The sequence below is a fragment of the Cricetulus griseus genome, chromosome 4 (assembly GCF_003668045.3).
Source record: "Cricetulus griseus strain 17A/GY chromosome 4, alternate assembly CriGri-PICRH-1.0, whole genome shotgun sequence".
Taxonomy (NCBI): domain Eukaryota; kingdom Metazoa; phylum Chordata; class Mammalia; order Rodentia; family Cricetidae; genus Cricetulus; species Cricetulus griseus.
In genome coordinates, this window is record NC_048597.1 from 69000479 (window position 1) to 69024981 (window position 24503).

Consider the following 24503-nt stretch of genomic DNA (forward strand, 5'->3'; position numbering starts at 1 on the left):
AGTCTTTGACATGTCAAGCTCAGCCACTAAGCTTAAGCCATGAATCTGAAAAATAATGCTCTTAAAAATATTTCAAAAAATTAAAGACAATGGTTTTTTTCATACAGATATTTTATTTTCATTCTGTTAATTTTCTTATCATCTTATACAACCATAAAACTTTATAAAGAGACTGAAAGAATCATATAGCTATGGTCTAGTTAAGAGCTACTAACAAAATATGTCACTGACAACATAGTTTAAACATTTCTAATCTGAAAATCTGAAGTCTGAAAGTTCCAAAATAAGTTTGTTGACCACTCATTTTTAAAAATAAATTGTACACCCCTAGAAGTAAAACAAGGATAGCCAATATTCTCTCCAGCCGTGTTTAATTTAAAATGCTTATACATTCAGATAATGTTGAAATTACTTTAAAAATGTAATTATATCTAGTCTTCTGGATTCTTATAATATGGATAATATAGTTGTTTGAATTTAATGAGTGGAAAATTATGCTTGAAGTGTATATAATTACTGGAGTTCACAAGCTAAAGTAAAATGTAGTTAAAGTTTGATGCATGCAGTTATGGTCCACTATAGTATAGTGAAACGTTAATCTTCAACTATTCATGTGTAGAGACAATATTTTAAATGATAAAATGACTGAAATACAGGTTTGAATATATTTCTATAATTAATTTTACATTAGAAACATTTAAATTAATATACTTCTAAAATTGACATGTAAATATATCCATTTATCTGATATTAAATTAATCAGGATTCATTCTAATAAATTAGTAAATTGATTGAATTTAGTAATTTCAATTGAGTAAATTTCATGTTTTCCTCATAGAATTTTCTTCTCAGAATATGGCATGGTAACATCTATGAAAAATGTAATGGAAAGATGACAGAATTCCCTGGACTCAGAAATCTTTTCATAAAATTAGTAATTATGAAAGGATGAATGACACTACTTGTGTGTATTGACTTCTTCCTCAAGCTTGATTGCATTGCTTTTGTTATATGTTTTTATGGAATCTTCTAAGTCTGGTTGCTAAGCAATTTGAGTTTAAAAGTTATATGAACCCAGGCATGAGGCTGTGTGTACATCTGTAATCCTAACACTTTAGAGGATAAGGCAAGAGAATCAAAACTTCAAAGTCAGAATTGGACATAGGATAAAAGTGTGTGTGTGTGTGTGTGTGTGTGTGTGTGTGTGTGTGTGTGTGTGTGTGATTGAGAAAGAGAGAGAGAGCTCAAAAATAAGTTTTAATCTCCCCATCACCAAATAAAATAGCTGATACCCACAGTAACAGTTTTCTCAGGTTTACATAACACTGTGTGTATGCCTTGCATGGATGGAAGCATTGGACCTTTCTATGACACATTCTCACCTTTATTACCCACTCTGTCTCTACAGTGAACATACTCATGATGCAATGGAACAATTGGACCCTCAACTCTGATTTCATCCTGCTGGGAATTTTTGATCACAGCCCTCTTCATACTTTTTTCTTTTCCCTCATTCTGGGTATCTTCTTTCTGGCTTTCATGGGAAATTCTACCATGGTGCTTCTCATCTACCTAGATGCTCAGCTCCACACCCCTATGTACATCCTTCTCAGCCAACTTTCCCTTATGGATCTCATGCTCATCTGTACCACAGTGCCCCAGATGGCCTTCAACTTCCTTTCTGGCAACAAGTCCATCTCCATGGCTGGCTGTGGAAGCCAGATATTCTTCTATGTATCTCTACTTGGAGCTGAATGTTTTCTGTTGGCCTCAATGGCCTATGACCGTTATGTGGCTATTTGTCACCCATTAAGGTATCCTATTCTCATGAGTCATAAAATCTGTGGTCTCATGGCTGCCTCCTCATGGATTCTTGGCTCCCTAGATGGTATAATAGAAGTTGCTGCTGCGATGTCTTTTTCATATTGTGGTGCCAGAGAAATACCTCACTTTTTCTGTGATGTTCCTGCCCTGCTTACTCTTTCATGCAGTGATACCTTGACATTTGAAAAGATGATATTTTTCTGCTGTGTAATTATGCTTATCTTCCCTGTAGCAATCATCATTGCTTCCTATACTCGTGTGATTCTGGCTGTCATTCGTATGGCCTCTGCTGAGAGTCGCCACAAAGCTTTTGCAACCTGTTCCTCTCACCTTGTGGTGGTGGGAATGTATTATGGGGCAGCCATGTTCATTTACATGAGGCCCTCTTCTGGTCGTTCTCCCAACCAGGACAAAATGGTTTCAGCTTTCTACACCATCCTGACTCCTCTGTTGAACCCGCTTATTTACAGCCTACGCAACAGAGAAGTGGCCAGAGCATTCATGAAAGTATTAGGGATAGACAAGACTGGAGCATGAATTAGCTGATTATTATGCTCTATTTTTAGTCAAGCTTTAAGTAGTTAGGCATAATGACTGAAGGAGTGCCATGACTTCAAGTCCAGTGTGAGAAACATCGAGTTCAAGACTTGTCTATGCTAGATAGGAAAGTCATATCTCAAAAGGCATACTTTATATGCAAGTTTATATGATGAAGCAATACATTCCAGCAGCTAATATTTTTCATCATTATAGATTTATTACAACCACATAAAATTAAATATGTGAAAAAAGTTGACATTCTTTTTGTTTGTTTGTTTGTTGTTTTTGTTTTTTGTTTTTGAGCCAGCGTTTCTCTGTGGCTTTTGAGGCTGTCCTGGAACTAGCTGTTATAGACCTGGCTGGTCTCGAACTCACAGAGATCTGCCTGTCTCTGCCTCTCAAGTGCTGTGTTTAAAAGCGTGCACTACAACTGCCAGGCAAAAGTTGACATTCCTATTCATTCAAAATATCAATTATTTTTGTGGTCATTTCAAATGTATTATTGTCAGCAATAACATTTAACAAACAAGAAATATTTTTCCCTCATAGTGCTTGTCCACACAAAACCTTTGACAGTTTCTTCTATCTAGTTCAGCCTGCTTTCAACTTACAATTTTGCTAAACTGAAGCTACTAATTTTCTACTAATTCTTATATATGTATTCTAGTCTAATCATTAAATAAATGTAAAGAACAGTCAAGACAAAAGAGATGCAACATACAGTGTATATTTGTAATGAACATTTTTCTCCAAAATACCGGAGAGTGAAAAGTTCTCATTTATTGATTTATTTGTTCAGGCATTAATATTATCCACAGGAGAGAGAATTTTAACAGAGACATCTATATTTTCTAAAGTCTGCTTATTCCTTAAATGTAATGGCATATTGCAATGTTATTATTATGAAAGTAAAGGTAATTATGTTAATTTTTAATTAATTAAATTTATTTATTTATTTTACATCCTGACTGCTGTTTCCCTTCCCTACTCTCCTCCTACCTCGTTTCCTTCCCCCATCCTACAATGCACTTCTTTGTTTCTGTTCAAAAAGGGACAGTCCTCCCATGGGTATCAACAAATCAGGGCATATCAAGTTGCAGTAGGACAAAGCTCCTCCTATTATATTAAGGCTGGGCAAGGCAACCTTGTAGCATGAATAATAAAAACCCAGAGACAGGTATTGGGGTTCAAGCTGAAGTGCAGAGAAGCAAAGCAGCCAGCCACTGAAGTGGGTGATCCTGTCTCCATGAATCCTCAGAGTGCAATACTCTCCAGAGTGCAATGCCTTTCCAGTTTGGAAACTAAATCTTACATGGGACCCTTTGCTTCCTTTTATACCTCCCTAGTACTGGGATTAAAGGCATGAGCTCTGTTTTTGTTTTTGGCTGATTCACTCTTGGGCAGCCCTGGGTGGCCTTGAACTCACAGATATCCATCTGCCTGTCTCCTGAGTCCTGGGATTAAAGGTGTGTGCTGCCACCACCTGGCTTCTATGGCCAACTAGTATGATTGCTAGAATTAAGGTTGTGTATCACCACTGTGTGTTTCTATGGCTGTGACTAGCTTTACAGTTTTGGTACCCAGTGGATTTATAAGATTATAATGAATATATTACCACACAACCCAGTATAAGGAATAAACTCCCCAAAGCCAGCTAACACATTAGTGATATCCCCGGCTACCACTGTTAGGAGTCCTGCAAGTAGACCAACCAATGTAACAGTCACATATACGTAGAGTGTCTTTGACAGTTCCATGCAGACTTCTTGGTTGTTGGTTCAGAATCTGTGAGCTCCCATGAGCCCAGGTTAGTTTTTTCTGTGAGTTCCCTGGTGATGTCCTTGACCCCTCTGGTTTGCAAAATCCTTCTTCCCCCTGTTCAGCAGGATTCCCCAAGCTTAGCCTAATGTTTCACCATGGGGCTCTGGATCTATTTTCATCACTTACTTCATGAAGGCACTCTTACGACAATTGGGGTAGTCACCAATTTCTGAGTATAGCAGTTATAGCACTAATCTATTTCCTTAGGCATCATTACGTTGACTTTTTTCTTCAATAAGTTTGGGTCTATTCTAGGTCTTTGGGCCATCCAGGCTCTGGGTCCTGATGCTCCAGGCAGTGTCACAGGTGGGCTCCTTTTCAGGGTATGGGTCAGAGGCTGAATCTGTCATTAGTTGGCTAATTTCCACAATCTCTGTCATGACCTTACCCCTACCCCTAACCCCTCACCCCTGTGCATCTCATACACAGGACAGATGGTAGGTGAATTTATGTGCCTGATTTGGTGTCCCAATCCCCTCACTGGAAGTCTAGCCTGATCACAGGAGATGGCCAGTATATATCTATATATCTCTTATTGCTAGGAATTTAGCTAGGGTCCTTCTTATAGGTTCCTGGGAGATAGCCTTACACCATGTTTCTACATGACACTGAAATGCCCCCACCTTTATAGCAGTCTTTTTCAGTACTTTACCACTCCAACTCCCACAACCAGATTGCTCATGTTCCTACCTCATGCATCTTCAGTCCACTCATAAAATATTTTCTAGGAAATCCAGGAGATACAAATCAAAAAGGAAGAAGCCAAAGTATCATTGTTTACAGATAAGCACCCTCCCAAATTATACCTGGGAACTACTATAGCTGATAAACACCTTTAGTCAAGTAGTTGGATATAAGATTAACTCAAAAACCAGTAGCCCTTCTACATACAAATGATTAAAAAGAACTGAGAAAGAAATGATGGAATCAACATGCTTCACAATAGCCTCAAGTAGTAGAAAATATCTTGATTTAATTCTGTCCAAGCAAGTGAAAGACCTGTATGCCAAGAGCTTAAGTCTTTGAAGAAAGAAATTGGAGAAAATATCAGAAAATGGAAAGATCTCCTGTACTCATGGATCAGTGGGATTAACATAGTTAAAATGGTGATGTTTTCTAAAAGCAATCTACAGATTCCATGCAAGCCCATTCAAAATCCCATTTTTAAAAGAAAATATTTCAAGGCTTGAAAGCTGAATTGAGTAAGCAGATAGGATCACTGAAGAAAACTCAAATGAAAATAGAGTTGAAAAACTAAACACCCAACTATGAAACACAGGTGAAAACCTTAGAGGTAGAATGTGTCAAGTAGAAGACAGAATATTAGGGATTAATAAAATAGAGGAATTCAACCATACAATAAAAGAATATGAAAGACTTAAAATACACACACAAGTAATATTAAGGAAGTTTAGTACACTGCAAAAAGTTCACGTGTATTGAATATAGGCAAGGAAGGAGGAAAACAACACCATCCCATGGGCATGGACCAGATCTTCAACAGTATTGTCAAATAAAACTTTCCCCTAATTAGGGAAAGATGTATCAATATGTATACAAGAAGCTCACAATACACCAAACAGGACCAGAAAATAAATTCTCCATGACATGTTAAGAGTTAGAACACCATACAGAGCAAAGGGAGAGCATTGAAAGCTACAAAATAAAACCTACTAGTCATATATAAAGAAGAACTCAACAGAATAAAAGATGACTTCTTAATGGAAAAATCCATGAGTCTTGAGAATGTACTCCACATTCTAGAAGACCTCAGATGCAAACCCAGACTTCAATACCCAGAAAATCTATATAACATAGTTAAAGGAGAATTAAAAAGTTTCTACAATATAAACAGGCTAAAAGAACTCTTGTCTACAAAACCCACAGAGAATAATAAAACCAATACTTTACATAAAAGACAGAAATAAACATAGCCAAAAAAACTACAGAAAGAAAAAAAGCTATAATTACTGAAACACAAATGAGTACACAAACAGAAACACATACACCTTACAATAATAACTCATGAAGTCCAGGTTCTTCCAAACCATCAGTTAATGCAAGAAGCATCAATGACTTAAATGGAACTGTAAAAAATAAGAATACAGAAATAGTAATGGAAAAGTCTTCTAACTATAACGGCACAGGTTCAGATTGATTGAGGACAGAATTCTATCATTGACTCAGGACAGATTTTCAAAGAACTGCAACCAATATTTTCAAAGTATTCAAACAAACAACCCAAAACCAGGATTAATAGAAGAAGCACTTACAAACTCTTTCAATGACACTAGTATTATATTAATAGACAGGTAGGTAAAGACAACAGCATGAGAAAATTATAGGACAATATTCATAATAAAAATCGATGCACAAATTTTCAATAAGATATTTGCAAGACAAATATAAGTACATATCAAAAAGATCATCTCCCATGGGCAAATTGGTTATATCCTAAAATATAGGGATGGCACAGAATACATGTATTAAAAATGCAATAAATCAATTCAGATCTGCTGGCTCCAGCCTTCAATGCCCGCATTCAGGAGAAACAGACTGGTGGAAACGGGCTGTGAGTTCAAGGTCAGCCTTGTGTATAAAGTGAATTCCAGAACAGCCAAGGCTGTTATACAGAAAAATCCTGTCTGCAAAAAACAAACCAAAACAGACCCAAACAAAACAAAACCCCAAATCAATAAATCATATAAATGGATTTTGAAACAAAAACTACACAATTATCTCAATATATGAATAAATAAATCTCTGACAAAATTCAACATACCTGCTTGACAAAATCCTAACTAAGACAGGAAGTAAGAAACCTTAAAATAATAAGGGCTACATATAAGAAATCCACATTCAATATCATGCTAAATGGAGAAAACACCAAAGCATTTAAAATCATGGACAAAACAGGGTACTATACTCCCATCTTTTTAATATAGTACCTGAAATATCAACTATAACAAAAAGATAAGACAAATAAATTAAATGGATACAAATAAGAAAAGAAGCAAAATTATTCCTATTAGTCAATGATATGATATGCATAAAATAGTCAAGAAATTTGAGCAAAGATTTTCTAGAAAAAATCAATACTTTCAACAAAATTGCAGAATACAAATTCAGCTTTTCATATACCAACAACAAGCATGCAGAGGAAGCATCATGATAACATTCCTAAAATAATCACAGGAAAAGAAACAAAACACCACTTAGAAAAGAATAAACCTAACCTAGCATGTAAAGAACTGTACAATGGCAGAATTAATATCCTAAAATGATCATCATATGAAAAGAATATTTACAGATCCCATAAAGTTTTCAATAAAAATATTTAAGACATTTATCATGGAAATAGAAGAAATGATCCTAAAATTCACATCAGAATACAAAAGACCATGAATAGCCAAAGCAATTGTTTGAGACAAGAAATCAATGCTGGAGGTATTATCATGCCAGATATCAATTACACAACTATACTAATACAAACAGTATTATACTGCTTTAGAAAACAGACAGGTAGATCAATGGAGCTGAATAAGGAACATTAACATGGGTGTACATAATAATAGTCATATTCGACAAAAAGCCAAAAATTTGCACTGAAAAGAAGACAGCATCTTAATAAATGGTGCTTAGAATAAACTGAATATTCACACGTAGAAGGATGAAACTAGAACATTCTTTATCACTCTGAGCAAAATTCAACTCCAAGAGGATGAAAACTTTTACTGTGAAACCTGAAATTCTGAAAATGCTAGAATAAAATGAGTTATAGGAATGAAAAAGAGTTTCTTGAATAGGATTCCATTTGCCCAAGTGTTATGGTCCATAACTGACAAAAAAATGCTGCTGTACAACAAGTGAAACTGCCACAATCTGCACAGCTTTGGGACTGAACTGCGTGGGGCAACTGGGAATAAAGAAACCATAGACTCACACACAGAAAGGCTGGGACTGGGTGCTTTACTCTCTGATGGAGAGGCATTAAGACACATGGAAACTCAGCATGTTTACTGTATAAATACAGCATAAACAAAGGGGATTGGATTGGCCAATCTCAGTGCTGGTGGCAATGTCAGAGAAGCAGCAGATGGCAATTGAAGTTCAAGGTGTCAGCGCATCAGGAGAAAACTCTATAATGGATGAATCTCATTTAGTAAACCATGGGATTATAGACCCTAGAATGTCTTTTGATTCTGCTGTACCTTTATGTGCTTTTTGCTACAGTATTCCTCTGGTGTCTAGTATGGTGTGAGTGGATGTTCAGGAATCTCCACTGAGTGTAATAGAGTGTGTTTATGTCTTGGAAACATCTGGTTCTAATGGACATTTTTATCTATGGATTGTCAAGAAGATGATTCTTCCCTAACTGCACCATCTAATTTGATAATAACAATAATAGCTTATGTAGAGTTTTGGTCAATAAAAGTAAACACAAGGAAATGCTACACAGCCAGGGCCTGTGAGTTCCACTTATGAAGCTACATTGACTGTGGCTCAAATTAAAGATTATTAATGGAGTCCCAGTAGCCCAATTAGTTCAAATTCTTCTCACTTTAATGTTGGGAGATGTGTTCACAGGTCTTGGAGTGTGTCACAGATGAAACAAAGCTTTGGAAATAACAAAGTTAAACTATGATGTTTTTGTTAAATAACTATGAGGTGAAAAATCCAAGAAAACAATCCAAAGCTTTAGAAAGGCACATAGTTTCATGTGGAATTCTTTAAGGTCAGGGAATAAGAACAAGCAGCTCAATTATTACTAGCTGACATACATTCCTTGCTATGTTTGGCTGATGACCAAAGGTAATGGTTAATTCCTTATATCCATTTCTGCCCTCAATCTCATGATATAAAAAGCTATTGATGAGTGGTTAAGTACCCTAAGGATTTAAAGTAGAGCTGACTGATTCCTTTCCATATATAAAAGTTTAGGTTTATGATTTCTTTAAGACTCCTTGTAAGATTACATTTTAAGGTAAGTAATAAAGTAATTGGCCCTTTCTTTGTAACTGCAAAATGCAGCCTGTCAGTAAAGGATCTGGCTGAGAAGAATACCTTCCTTGCCCACATGGTTAATCTGTAACAAGTTGCTTGTGTATAAATGTATGTGAGTTCTTGAGAGAATTTGTTTTCACCTGTAATATGTAAAATTTTTAATCATGTAAGAGATATAGAAAACATGCTGTTTTTTACTTTTTTTTTTTTGCTTTTTTTGAGACAGGGTTTCTCTTTGGCTTTGGAGGCTGTCCTGGAACTAGCTCTTGTAGACCAGGCTGGTCTTGAACTCACAGAGATCCTCTGCCTCTGCCTCCCGAGTGCTGGGATTAAAGGCATGCACCACCAATGCCTGGCCTTTCTGTTTGTTTTGTATTCATTGTAATTATTCACTCGAAAAACAGATGTAACTACATTGTAATTCCTATATTGTCCCCAAAATTTATTGGGGTATATAAGTTGTAGAAAAAAGTATACAGTAGAAAGAGCATGGAAAGAACAGAGAGAACAGATAATAAAGAAGGAAATCATCAAGAAAGTGTGTGTTTTTTTTTCCCTAAACCTCCTCAGATAGAAAAGTCTCCATTTATGTTATGCTGTCAACTTTCCTTTTGGGCCCTTTCTGCAGCCTGGAAGCAAGTTCTTCCAGGCTGAGATATCCCAGTAGAGGAGCAGTCTCAGGTTGAAGTTATCATGGAGAAGGAAGCTATGGTTTATCGTTTCTGCCTACACTAGTTTGGGCTAAAGATTAGCTACCTGTAAACATTCATACATGAGCCAGGGTAAGGCTTTACCAGTCCTCAGCTCCTGACCCAGAGAAGCTTTTTCCATTCCCATGGGTCTGAGACACTTGGTTCCTTGAAATGGCTATTCTTATGTCAATAATCTTGCATTTGAACATTTATTCCATAGTTAGTACTCATGTCTGGGTCCAGTGTATGTGTGTGTGTGTGTGTGTGTGTGTGTGTGTGTGTGTGTGTGTGTGTGTGCGCGTGTGTATGTTTGAAATGTATCACAATGTTGCTTAGAATAAACTGGATGTTTTATATAGAATAATGAAATTAGACCCATTTTTACAACCCTGGATAAGTGTGCTCATACTATCCCTACCAACTGAAGTCCCCGAACACTGAACCTACTTGATCCAATCTCCCATGATGCAGCTTGGTCTGATGTGGAGCTGGAATTGTACTTCTACTCAGACTACTTGAAAACCTTCCCTCATCTTATAGTGTATTGGAGACAACAGACCATACACATCTCAGGATGGAACAGATAAAGCAATTCCTCACCATTAACATCAGCAAACTTCCCCCACCTCAGGGCCTCCTTGAGCAAAACCAGTATATGTGATCCAATCAGGCACTGACAAAGTAAGACATCCCCTCCTCACCAGCTGCCTGCTATCTCCTACTTCTAGGCAGCAATGTGGTGGGTTAAAAGAAGAAAGCAAATGCTAGAGTAAACAATTTACTTGGGATGCTCAGTTCTCATTGAAAAAAACAAAACCACTATGAAACAAAACAAATAAAATCCCTTCCCAAATCAACCAATTACCTATGCATTGGTTCCCAAGAATTATTTAGATGAAATTCAAAATATGGGATCCAGAAGAGGAATTAAAAGCATTTAGAGTACAATGACCTAAAGAGGACACAAACATGTAAATAACCTAAGAGGACAGGACTAAATTTATTGATGTGAAAGAAAATAAAAACAGCTGAATGAAATAAAGTCAATTTAGGGTATGGAAAAAGAATTCACTAGAGAGTTAGAAATGCCTAAGAAAATCTAAACTGAAATGAATCTGGAAATAAAAATTCAATAAATCAAATTTAAAATGTAAGCAGAAAGCCTCATTAACAGAACAGACCTTGTGAAAGATGGAATACTAGAGTTCAAAGATAAACAAAGGAGTTGGTAACTCAGTCAAAGAAAATGAAAAATTTCAAAACTATATACATGAACAGAACATGCATGATTTTTGGAACACCATGTAAATACCAAATCTATGCCCAAATTATGGGCATAGAAGCAGAATAATTCTAGGACAAAGGCATAGAAAATTTCCTAAGTTTTGAGAAAGAGATGTTCAGATAGGTACAGAATACCAAATATACAAGACCAGAAAAGAAACTCCCCAAGATATGTAGTTTAATCACTGATATCATAGATCATCACTTCTGTCACACTGTATTTGTCAAACATTTTCCCAAAATGTGACTATGTATCTCTATATCTGCTTCATATTTGGGCCTTTTACTTTATAAAGCCTTCTTATGAAGATTATGATAAAAACAAAGAATTGAACAATGTTGAGATTTTAATACACAGACTAGATTCTACACAAATATAGGGCTTAAGGAAGAAGAAATGGAATATAAAAAGGGAAATAGAGTTGTGAGATAAAAAAGGATGACACCAAGGAACTTGCCAAACTGAATGGGGAATAGCCCATGAGGTCTCAGTCCTACACAAAGAACTACAGATGTGAGTAAAGCTGGGAGTGGGGGAGGTGACCCTCTGCATGAAAGATCACACCAATTGGTTGCCCAGTGCTGAACATTCAGCCCTGAAAACAGATATATAAGTAACATTACACGGATTCAACATGTTGTATTTAGGAATGTATTTGTATATACAAACACATATATACATGCAATAACAATTGGTGAATAAAGATGTCGTGAATTGAAAGGACAGTTGGGAGGGACGTATGGGAAGGATGGAGGGAAGAAAGGAATGGAGAAATCTCAAAAATGAAGGTGTGCGTGTAATGATTTCACTAGATCCAAGGTAAGTGATAAATGGGTGTTTTATTAGGGAACAACTTACACAGAACAATAAAGAACCATTGCAGCCTGTCTCTGCCCTTCCGATCCTATCCATTATGTTTTTAAGTTTCAGATGTTTTTATTCAAAGGTTTCTCAAAAGAAATAAAACAGAAAAAGCTGTTCACCAATCTGATCACCAAGCTATTCCTGTTAATATTATGGGCACCAATGATACTCCATTTGGAGTTCATTCTCTACTTGGCTACTGGCCTCTTAGGCAAAGAACTGTCCCCACCTTGACTGCTGACCTTGGACATGCTGTCCTAACTGGACTTGCAGGAGATAAACTTGAAGAAGGCTTCTGAACCTTGCCAAGTCAGGGTAAGACAGGTTTTCAATTTCTCTGCTTCAGAGTCGGTCTGTCTGATACTTTAAGACTTAGCCAATGTTGGTCATCCCAATGTTGCTGTGTGATCTTTGGTGACCGTCCAGGCAGTCTTCTGTTTCTGTCTTTCCTTGCACCTTTAGGAAGTTGCATGCTCACACTTCCGGCATACCCTAGTAATGCTATTTTACTTCTCAGGTCTTTGATGAGATTGAAGACTAGACAGTTATAGCTATATTGTCTCTTATCTTAGATAGACAAGACTTAGACTTTCCAGATTAGGACAGCTATCAGAGTAATCTCTGTCATGCCTTTACCCTGATACTGGGCAATAGTATGTGTTTATTGCTCAGTTTTGCTCTTGATGGTAGTAGGTTTTCATTTGTATATGTATGTTTACCTTTCCTTTTCCCGTAATACACTTGACATTTGGTATCATTGTACATAGTTCTTGCATCAGGCTTAAAACCTTCTTCTTTAGACTAAAAGGGAGAATTGTAGCAGCATCTTGCCTGTGAATCTGTAACAGTGGTCACACCCCTTTCACTGTAGCTTCATGTGCAGCCAGAAGCAAAAAGAGGAAAGTGTGAGACATGCTCACTCTCTCATGCTCTCTCTTTCTTGTGTCATGGATGGGATCAGAAGGGAAGAGACAGGGTGGGCCAGTTCTTTATTGTCCTGTGTAAGTTGTTCCCAAATAAAGCACCCATTTATCATTTATTTTGGGTCTAGTGAAATCATTATACCCATGCCTCCACAAAAATAAACAAAAAATGTAAGCAAATGGTATTATCTGGAGTAGAAAAATATTTAGTTATCACATAGAAATACTAAAAGTCTACTAATATATGGAAAGCCATATATTAGTCAATAACTCCACTTGACTGAACATTTTGTAAGTGATTGATGAACTTTGAACAAAGTTATATTTACAGGTAAGTAAGACAAAACACTCAAAGACTTTACCTAATTAAAATAACTTAATTTTATGCTTTTTGCTTATTCTTATGGACTTAATAGTTTGAAAATATGATATATAAAGTAAGAAGAGTCAAAATGGAGTCTTTAAAATGTAAATGACAAAGAGACAAAGGAAACAATACACATACTGTATGCTATTCACTATTAAAATGAAGTAGCTTTCTCTTTTTCCTAAATAGTGCATTAGTTTTTCAAGTTTAAGCCTAAATTATATGAAGCCCTAGGAAAAATAGCAGTTGGCAACATGTAGTGTCATAATTGAAGCAAGGGACTGAATTCCCTGAAGAAACTGTAAAAATAAATCACAGATGACTTGACAATTTGCTGCATGGTTTCTGCTATGGGTGTTTAAATGTTTTCAGTTACCTAGTATAGAGCAATTCTTGTTGAGGACAAATGGAAGGTAAGACTGAGGAGAGGGTATTTTCCAACTTCCATGATATGAGAGAATCCTGCTATGATGGACAGACCCACTCAGTACTTAAAAGTCATACAATAGAAATTATACTATGTTAAACTCCTTCAAATTTTGGAATACGTTTCATGCTGATCTATCTTCATATTCTTTTGTATATCTCTTTATATTATTTTTAAAAGTAGAATAATGTTTCTTATATTTCTTTCTTTTTTTGTTTTTGTTTGAGACAGGGTTTCTCTGTGTAACAGATCTAGCTGCCCTAGAGCTAGCTCTCCAGACCAGGCTGGACTTGAACTCACAAATATCCACTTAAAGGCCTGTACCACCATAAACTGGCTGTTTCTTATATTTATTAAGACTTTAAGATTATAAAACAGTTATGAATGTGCTAAATGAATGCTATATTGTGCTTACAAGTGTATGAAGTGTGATTTGAGTCATTGAAAGGTCTTCCAGTAGATCTGATGAACTTACTCATTCTTTCAGTCCTACTGTGAACTTAAGGGTCTCTTCAAAGCATAAAGTAACCTTCTTTGAATAATATCACACAACAAAGAAAACAGAATATTATCAAAAACATTAGCTGGTAAAATTGAGCTTATTACTAAGTTACTATAACTTAAAGGATGGCAATATTAAAGATGAGAAGTAATTCATTTACTTTGATGAGTTAGTTATAAAAAATCTATTTCGTCTTGCAGAGAAACATGTAAAATGGCTATATAAAATTGCAGGGCTTCTATGAACACCACAGTGTGCAGAATGATGATACCAGAGAAGCAAGAAGGCAGTTTGGTTCTACAAGACTCATAGCCAATGTTGCTTCAGACTCAGAGCTTGACACTGAAAGATTTATTTTAGGTATATTTAAGCACAACACAACTTGGTGAAAAAAGTCTAGGTGTAATTAACTCAATCCCAAGTGCACACCCAATCTTAAGATTTGATTACTTTGAAACTCTTTGTAAGTGCTTGGGACATTTTCCATATAGATAGGTTCTATGGATTATCTGACAAAACAAGCTCAAGACAAGGGTTTGAGGGAGGATCCTGTGTGGTCTCTGGTCATACAGATAGTACAAAGATCACAAGGCTATTAATCTTGTCTGCTCCTAGCCTTCTGGGTAAAAACAGAATATGCACCTCTCCCCTTGAAGAGGCAACCCTGTGCATTTTACATTCCTGGCTCCATAGTGCTTATCTGTGAGCACAAGAACCTCTGTGCTTCCTACATCAAAATGCAAGGGAATTCTCAGGGATATTTGGCTTGGCTTGTGACACTAGAGTTGATGGTAGAGCAAGCATAAAACTCATTTTTGTCTGAAATCAAGGTTTCTTACATGGTATATTTTAAGAACAAAGACCAATGCCACATATTTTCTGTGAGCTCAGCATATTGATGAGCTTACTTTCTATACAATAAAGAAGACTGCAGAAATATGTGTAGTGTGTGTGTGTGTGTGTGTGTGTGTGTGTGTGTGTGTGTGAGTCTGTGTATTTATGAATGTATATGTATATGTGTTCTCATAAATGTGTGAATTGTAACTGGAAGGAGATAATAATTACAGAAATAAGGAACTATAAAAAAGAAATGGCACTTCACTGAAAAGTATGGAGATTCCTAAGTGAATGTTTTGTATCACAGATCCCAGTTAATCACTCACATGGTTCTAATGGCAAATAGAGATCAGATGGCTTAACTAGATTCTTGCAAAAAATTCGGTAGTGCTTCACAGTCAATGCCAAGTGAATATCTTCTCTGCAGAAATCATGAACAATGTGGAATATCACCTGATTTCTTAGGACAGGTGTAATACAATCAATTAGATCTTTGAAAAAATGATTAAAGTATATTAGATTAAAAGACATATTGATTTCATCCATTAACTAAGGGGTTTCTGATGTGAACATTTACCCCATCAATACTCATGGGCCCTCCCAGAAGAGATGAGCAATCCTTTCTGAGAGGTATGATTTCAAGTTTCTCTCCATAGGCACGTATTGGTGAGTAATTTTGAAATTCAGGTAATGATGGGCTTTTCATATTTATATCTGTAGAGTAGTGCATTGTTTTGTGTTAGTTTTGGAGGCATTTTACTGTTTTGGATGACTTTACATAACACAGCACTTTGAGTATAGATGCTCATATTTAGTTATTCCAATGAAATGTCACTGTTTTTTACTTCATTTGCCTTCATTTCCTCATGTTTCTCTGTAGCGCCAACATTGTTTTTCTGCTGTTATTCACTGTCTTTTAGTATTCTGTTTATTTGAAATGCTTTTACTCAATGCCTTTACTTTCCTTTATGCCTCTCCTCTCTCCAACACATATCAAATTTCCCATTTCTCAAAAATAATTTGATAATAGTTATTTATGCCATAATTATTCAAAAGATGGAAAGGCTGGAAAAATGGCTCAGTAGCTCAAAGTGTGTACTGCTCTTCCAGAGAACCCAAGGTCAGTTCCCAGCACCTCCAGTGAGCAGCTCACAACTGCCAAAACTCCAGTTCCAGGGGTCCTATCACCATCTCCTGGATTCCTTAATCTTTCATACATAAGATATAACGCCCACATATATACATAATTAAAATACTTTTAAAAAGATGGAGGAACATTGTAAGAATTTATGATACTAATAAACTTGATTAAATTATCACAAAACTTATAACACAATAATGTAATATATTTAAATGGATAGCTCTAACATCTGTACCAATATTTTATTCTTTTTAAACTAAACACTCTTCCTTCCCTTTTTTCATTTTCCTCTTCTTGTTTTTACTCTTGATCTTTTCCCTCTCCTTCTGTATTGGAAATCTAATTGATGGTCTAATTTATATGTTGGGGCAGATGCTCTATATTACACTACTGTCTAGACTTAAATTCATTTTTCACATAACTGGCTACACTATAGCGTTGCATCTATGGAGTTGATCTAGGGAGCCTGGATAGAATTCAACAATCTTTTCCTTAATTATAATGAAGTGTTGTTGACTTTAACTTTCTGTGATGGGACAATAATGATAAATGAGATTTTGTGGGACTGATTTAGGAGTACGCAAGCAATACTTTGTTATTATTTTATACTTGTCCCCTTTGAAGAATATGAGAAGAGGAGAAACATACAGGCTGAACTTTGTTTCTCACAATATAGATTTTGTATATTTGTTCTTATGACTACCAAATAAGTTCTGTAATTGTAAAAATATTTTTTTAAAAAATTCAAAATGATCAAGGTACCACTACATGAGAGTTAGGGAAAATGGTGAGACTTGCCCACACTGCTGTTTTTCAGTCAGGATCTACCCTGGCCTTAATGTATTAATAATTTCATATATGTACATAGAATGTGAGCACTTACAAATTCAAGTTATGCTGGAATTTGCTGTTAATATGAGATACAAAAGGGAACTGTAAGCAGATGGACACCACCACTTCACAATGCTTATGAATGGTAGTATCTCCTTAAGTAAATCATAAATGGAAATGTGGCTTTAAGTGGCTTCCAGGGAATTTGCTTTGGAGGTTTGGAAACAAAATGGATTGTGGTGTGTCTGCAATATATCAGTTCCCACAACCATTCCAGCAATGTCTGCAAAACTGAAATAAGTCAAATGTATGTTCCCTAGCTAGATAAAAGAAGAACAGAACACAATTAAATGAAGGTGGAAGAAGTAAATGACCCATGGATTTTCTATTTTTTCCACCTGGCCTTCCCCCTCTCTCCCAGATTTTCCTGATATACAGTCCACAGATAGTTTAGCATTCTTGGTCTTTCAGTTTATAATATATTAAATTAGGTGACTTAAGTGATTTTCAAAGACTTTGCAAGCCAAGTACTCTGAAATCTTTCAGGGATGTTGCTCATTCTGCTTAAATACTCTTTAGCGTGAGTGAGCAAACAAAGGCAAGTTTTCGAGTGTTCATTTGATGTATATTGATTTTCTTATAGTTTTGAAGTAATTCTTTTTTTAATATTGTAGGATTTACTGACTTGAATAGATTTTTTTACTACTTACAATATAGTTTAGGTAATGCTGCCGTGAACATTTTTAAAAATGTTACTTTCTTAATATAATCAGAAACTATTGGGTTAAAATTATAAATATTGCTCATATAATAATTAGTCCAACTTCATTCTTTTCTTTTGAAATTCACTACTTAAAACAATGTTAGTAGGTCCTAATATCTCATTCTGAAATTTTGTAATACCTTGTTGACTTTGATCTAAAATAATTATATTATATTTTCAATTTCATTCATAGCAAGGTAAAATATTTTCCCATATCTTTATTGTGTTTTGAGAAACAGAGTCTCCATGCTTTGAAATTTTGTCTAAATATTTTTTTATAATTAACCGCACACCATGTATTTTTGAATTCCCATGATATAACTTAGGTTACTACTTGAGATCCATCAAAAATAAATAGGTAGAAAGATAAATGTTTTAAAAATGAGGTAATTCTCCATGTCTGATATTGCTTGTTGTGAGATAATGTTGCAACAGAATAAGACACCTAAAACATGCTCCTGTTATGCTGGGTTCCACTCTTCAGTAAGGGGAAATATGTCTTCTAGGTATATGTGAGCATTCTACAGGCTTGAGGTAAGGCACAGATTTATTTTCTATATTACCAGTGAAGGCCTAAGAAAGGCCTTTAGGGCCAGAGACAAAGACTTTAGTTAACACATCTGCCCTTGCCAATTTGTATCAGGTGGTGTGACCTTGTGAGGAATTGAGTTTGTATATAGCCAGTCCTATTTAGATGGTCCAGTTCTAGGCTACTTTAAAAAATATTTTTAATTGAAAGCAGATCATATTTATTTTAAATATGTAAATACTACTATACTATTATTTATAGTACTTTTTTTTATCTTGCTACAACTTAGTATCTACTGAATATCCTTTCCTTCCTTCCTCTGCCCACTCTGGCAACCACACCTCTGATAAGATCAATTTGCTTCAATTCCTTATATGAGTAAGGTTATCAGATATTTGATTGGGTTGTCTCTTAACTTCACTTAATATGATCTCCAATTCCATATGTCGTGAAGAATGATAATTAGCATAATATATCATACAGTCTCAAAGAAAGAAATTTGGCCCCAAAATGAAAAAGAAAAAGCAATGTTTGAGGAGATAGTTAAGATTATCTTATACCAAAAGACAATATCATATATATATATGTATATATATATACATATATATATATATATATGTGTGTGTGTGTGTGTGTGTGTGTGTGTGTGTGTGTGTGTGTGTGTCTGCGTGTAAATATGTCTCTGTATATGTATATTGCTAAGTAAAAAATAAATAGGCTAAAATAAATCCACAAGTATAGAATGAAGACATAGAAAATCAAGTGCTTATAAGTATGTGGACTTATATCTGAGTCCTCTATTTTACTCCAATGATCAATGTAGTTTCTGTTCTTGAATCTATTTATATGGTGAACTATATTTATTGGTTTACATATGACGAATAATCTCTGTGTCTTTGGGATAAAGCCAACTGAATTCTTGTGGGTAGGCTTTTTGGTGTGTTCATGATTTCAGTTTACAATTATTTTACTGATAATTTTTGTGTCTATGTTTATTACAGAGGTCATCTGTTTTTTCTTTTTTGGTTTTTCGAGACAGGGTTTCTCTGTGGCTTTGGAGGATGTCCTGGAACTAGAACTTGTAGACTAGGCTGGTCTCGAACTCACAGAGATCCACCTGCCTCTGCCTCCCGAGTGCTGGCATTAAAGGCATGTGCCACCACTGCCCGTACAGAGGTCATCTGATAGATAATTATTTTTTGCTGAATCTTTGTCTGGTTTTGGAATTAGGATAATCCAGCCTTCATAAAACATATTTGAAAACGTTCTTTCTTTGTATGTTTTATGGAATAATTTGAGAACTGTTGTTTGCCTTTCTTTGAAGATCTGGTAGAATTCTGCAATATAATCATCTGGAACCAAGCTTCTCATTTGGGAGGTTTTTAATTATTGTTTCTATCTCATTTGTTGTTAGAGATCTATTTAAGTCATTTGAATCATCTTGATTTAATTTTGGTAATTCTTATATATCTAGAAATTAATTTCCTTTTGATTTGTCATTGTAGTAGTGTATAGATATTTTTATTTTTGAGATTATAATATAATTACATTTCTCCCTTCCCTTTTCTCCCTCCAAACCTTCCCATATACCTCTTTTTACTATCCTTTAAATTCTTGCTTTCTTTCATAAATTATAATTACAAACACACACATTTACAATATATAACAATAAATATAAACTACTTCTTCTATGTGATATGTTTGTATGCTTTCAGGCCAGGCTGGTTGGCACTGGACACATTTTTGTGTTCTTCCCTGGGGAAGACCACTTCTCATGTTCCCAGATTTCACCGTTTTCCTGTAGTATATTTTGTAGGTATTTCATAGTATATTTGAGGCTTTGTGGGCTTTTACTGCCCACTTTGGCATGTCCGTTGTGTTGCCCTTGTTTAGCCAACATTTGTCAGTCATGCTGGTGATAATTTATGAGCATAGCTTCTGGTATTTGTAGGAGCCACAATCTCATGGGAAATTACCTAATTCTCTGGCTTTTACTTCAGTCCTGACCCTTCTTTTGCAATGTTCCCTGAGCCCTAAGTGCAGGAAAGATTTGTAGATGTATCCCTTGGGACTGGGCTCTACAATTGTGTATTTTGATTGGTGGTGGTTTTTTGTGGTGTCCCCCATTTTTTACAAAAAGTAATCTCCTTAGTGAAGAGTGAAGAGCATACTTATTTGGGGATATACGAACAAATGTTTACAAATTTTTGTTAGACATCATACTGTTTTAGTAAATTAGTTGTTGTAGATTCTCCTCTAATAATCATGACTTCCTTAGCATTGAGTAGTTAGGTAGGTTTCAAGTCCCAGGCATTTTTCCCTCTTGTGGAACAGGTCTTAGCTCCAATTTAAGAGTTGGTTATTGCCAATGTATGTGTGCCACTACTATTAGATCTGTAGGGTTATTTTTCTGTTCTTGTCATGGAAGTGGTTCATAGGCATCAACGTTTGGAAGGACTATTGATTGCTGCTCTCCTTTGCTCCTCTGGAAGCTTACATAGTCCCTTTGGTACCACAAAAGCTAGTCCTCAGGGAGGGAAAATTCAGGTCAGTTCTAGCTCAGGGACTTCTGGGCTCTGTTTCTTAAGTACACAGTGTACAAATTTTTATGTTATATATTTATGATTGTCTGGATTTTACTCAATGTGTGTTATAACATTTCTATTTCAATTTCTGGCTTTATTGAGTTTTTTCTATTTCTTTTTATTAGTTTAGCTAGAGGTTTGTCAATCTTGTTAATATTTTCAAAGCACCATTTCTTTGATTCAATGGTTCTTTGTATTGTTTTCTAAATTCTATTTCATTATTTTTATCCCTGACTTTTATGGCCTATTCCCATCTACACTTTTTTGGATGCTGCCTATTCTTGTTTAGCAAGGCCTTAAGGTACATCATTAATTATTAATATAAAATCTCTCCATATTTTTAAAAATTGTAGTCACTTAGTCTTATAACCTTTTTGGAGTGTGAATACTATATTTCATATATTTGGTGTGGTGTATTTTCATTATCCAATTCTAGAAATTTCTTTTAACTTTGGCTAGGTAGGTTATAAGCTCCATGGGAGACTCTGATACTATTTGTTCCCTAAATGGACATGCTATTAAAATGACTCAAAATGACTTCTTGCAATATTCATACTTCAGAGTATATCTCAAACATCAGCAGGGAAGTGTCTCCTTGTAGGAAATTGCAATTAACACAGAGAGTTTCAACTGGCCAAAATACATAGAATTAGAGATAGTTGAGAGCTTAGCCATAAATGAGATATACATATGGCACCTGTCACCCAAACGCTCAAGAATATTCTTGCAACAGGAGGCAAAAGGAATAGTAGGAGGTATCAAAGAAATTATTTTTCTAGAAATAACACAGCAGTTATACATATAAACTCACACTAGTTGTAACTGCTTATAGAAGAATTGTACAAGCTCAAGACATACATAATCTTCAGCACAGAGTGAAAATGTATGCAGAGAATCTCATCACTACATGAAGAGTCAGTTTTCTTTAATAATATGACTCATGATAGATCTACTACATGCCAGAGCAAGGCTCACTCCTACAAACTGGACTTGATGCATGAAAAAGAAAACTCAAAGTGAGTGGGAAAGGAAATGGAGGATGTGGAGGGTGGTTATGGGGGTAGATAGAGGTTAGAATGTGATCAGAATGTATTGTGTGACAATATGAAAGAATTAATTAAATATTAAAAAATAAAGCAGGGGCTGGAGAGATGGCTTAGTGCTTAACAGCATTGGCTACTCTTGTAGAGGACTCAGGTTCAATTCCCAGAACCCACACAAAAGCTCACAACTATCTGTAACTCAAGTTCTAGAGGATCTGATGCTTTTTTCTAGCCTCCAAACATACATGCAAGAAAATAACTGTATACATAAAATATAATAAATAGCTTATTTTTAAAAGTATATAGAAAATGTAATTAAATTTTAGGAATAAAAAGTTTTGAAAACAAAAAGTAATTATAATATACATAATTATAAAGAGATGATTGACACTATACATGCATATTGACTTGTAGCTCAAACTTGATTGCATGACTTTTGATATGTGCTTTTATGTAATCTTTTATGTCTGTTTTCTAAGAAATTAGAGTTTAAAAATATTCAAGCCAGGCATGATGGTGAATGCACATCTGTAATCCCAACACTTCAGGGGTTAAGGCAAGAGAATCATGAATTCAAAGTCAAAGTTGGATACACAATAAAACTGTGCATGTGCCTATGTGTGTTGACATGTGTATGAGCACATGTGTGTGCATGAGAGACAGAAAGAGAGAGCATAAGAGAGCTCAAAAATAAGTTTTAATCACCCCCATCATGAAATAAAATAGCTGATGACCAATGAAACAATTTTCTCATATTTATATAGCACTGTGTGCATATCTAGCTTGTAAGGATATATTGTGACCTTTATTATGTATTCTTGATGGGAAATGTTCTTCTGTGTATATGTTTATCTTATTGGTTGATGAATAAAACATTGTTGGCCAATAGGGCAGCAAGATAGGTGGGACTAGGATATGAGGTGGATTCTGGGAAGTGTAGGCAGAGAGGAGTTGTCATGTGATCACAGGAAGTGATGGAGCGGGGCAGATACTGCCACTAGCTAACCATAGAGGTCTGGAGGTTTGTACAGACAAACAGGAAGTGACATAGCTGGGCGGAATCAGAATATAAGCAGGGACAAACAGAAAATCACCCTCTTCTGTTCTCTGCAGAGACACTGAGCCAGCTGTCATCATGTAGCAGACAAAGGAGTTGGCATGCTATGCCAAGACCATGTGGAAATACATAGATTAGTAGTTATGGGTTAAGAATAAGAAGCCCAAGTCACCAGCTAACAGCTTTATAATAATATAGCACCCATGTGTTTCTTTGGTTCAGAGAAGGGCAGTGGGGCCAGCTGGGCTTGAAAACCTCATGTTGCACATTCTGTCTCTACAGTGAATATACCCATGATGCATTGGAACAATTGGACCCTCAACTATGATTTCATCCTGCTGGGAATTTTTGATCACAGCCCTCTTCATACTTTTTTCTTTTCGCTAACCCTAGGAATCTTCTTTATGGCCCTTATGGGTAATTCTACCATGGTGCTTCTCATCTACCTGGATGCCCAACTCCACACCCCTATGTACATACTTCTCAGCCAACTTTCCCTTATGGATCTCATGCTCATCTGTACCACAGTGCCCCAGATGGCCTTCAACTTCCTTTCTGGCAACAAGTCCATCTCCATGGCTGGTTGTGGAAGCCAGATATTCTTCTATGTATCTCTACTTGGATCTGAGTGTTTTCTGTTGGCCTCAATGGCCTATGACCGTTATGTGGCTATTTGCCACCCATTAAGGTACCCTATTCTCATGAGTCATAAAATCTGTGGTCTTATAGCTGCCTCCTCATGGATTCTTGGATCCCTAGATGGTATAATAGAAGTTGCTGTTGCAATGTCTTTTTCATATTGTGGTGCCAGAGAAATACCTCACTTTTTCTGTGAGGTTCCTGCCCTGCTTACTCTTTCATGCAGTGATACCTTGATATATGAAAAGATGATATTTTTCTGCTGTGTAATTATGCTTATCTTCCCTGTAGCAATCATCATTGCTTCCTATACTCGTGTGATTCTGGCTGTCATTCGTATGGCCTCTGCTGAGAGTCGCCACAAAGCTTTTGCAACCTGTTCCTCTCACCTTGTGGTGGTGGGAATGTATTATGGGGCAGCCATGTTCATATACATGCGGCCGTCTTCTGGTCGTTCTCCCAACCAGGACAAAATGGTTTCAGCTTTCTACACCATCCTTACTCCTATGTTGAACCCCCTTATTTACAGTCTACGCAATAGAGAAGTAGCTAGAGCATTCGTGAAAGTATTAGGGATGGACAAGGCTGCAGCATGAGTTACTGATTATTATGCTCTATTTTTAGTTATGCTTTAAGTAGTTTGGCACAATAACTGAAGAAGAAATAGTGCCATGAGTTCAAGTCAAGTTTGAGGAACATATTGAATTCAATTTGACTAGGCTAGATAGCAAAGTCATATCTCAAAAAGCATACTTTATGTGCAAATTTATATGATGTAGCAATCCATTCCAACAGCTAATATTTTCATAATTGTAGACTTATAGCCACC

General features: G+C 35.8%; 2 protein-coding genes across 2 annotated transcripts; both read left to right on the forward strand.

Moving 5' to 3' along the window:
- Positions 1 to 1419: 1419 nt before the first annotated feature.
- On the forward strand, positions 1420 to 2361 carry LOC100762559 (olfactory receptor 2M3). Its single transcript, XM_027413378.1, has one exon. It carries the CDS (start codon positions 1420 to 1422, stop codon positions 2359 to 2361), a length of 942 nt encoding a protein of 313 aa, XP_027269179.1.
- Positions 2362 to 23328: 20967 nt separating this feature from the next.
- LOC100759650 (olfactory receptor 2M3) lies at positions 23329 to 24270 on the forward strand. Its single transcript, XM_027413379.1, has one exon. The coding sequence runs from the start codon at positions 23329 to 23331 to the stop codon at positions 24268 to 24270; it is 942 nt and encodes a 313-aa protein (XP_027269180.1).
- The last annotated feature ends 233 nt before the right edge of the window (positions 24271 to 24503 follow it).

Excerpts from the sequence above, each read along its gene's own strand:
- LOC100762559 (XM_027413378.1), top strand. The coding sequence starts at position 1,420 with ATGATGCAATGGAACAATTGGACCCTCAACTCTGATTTCATCCTGCTG.
- LOC100759650 (XM_027413379.1), top strand. The coding sequence starts at position 23,329 with ATGATGCATTGGAACAATTGGACCCTCAACTATGATTTCATCCTGCTG.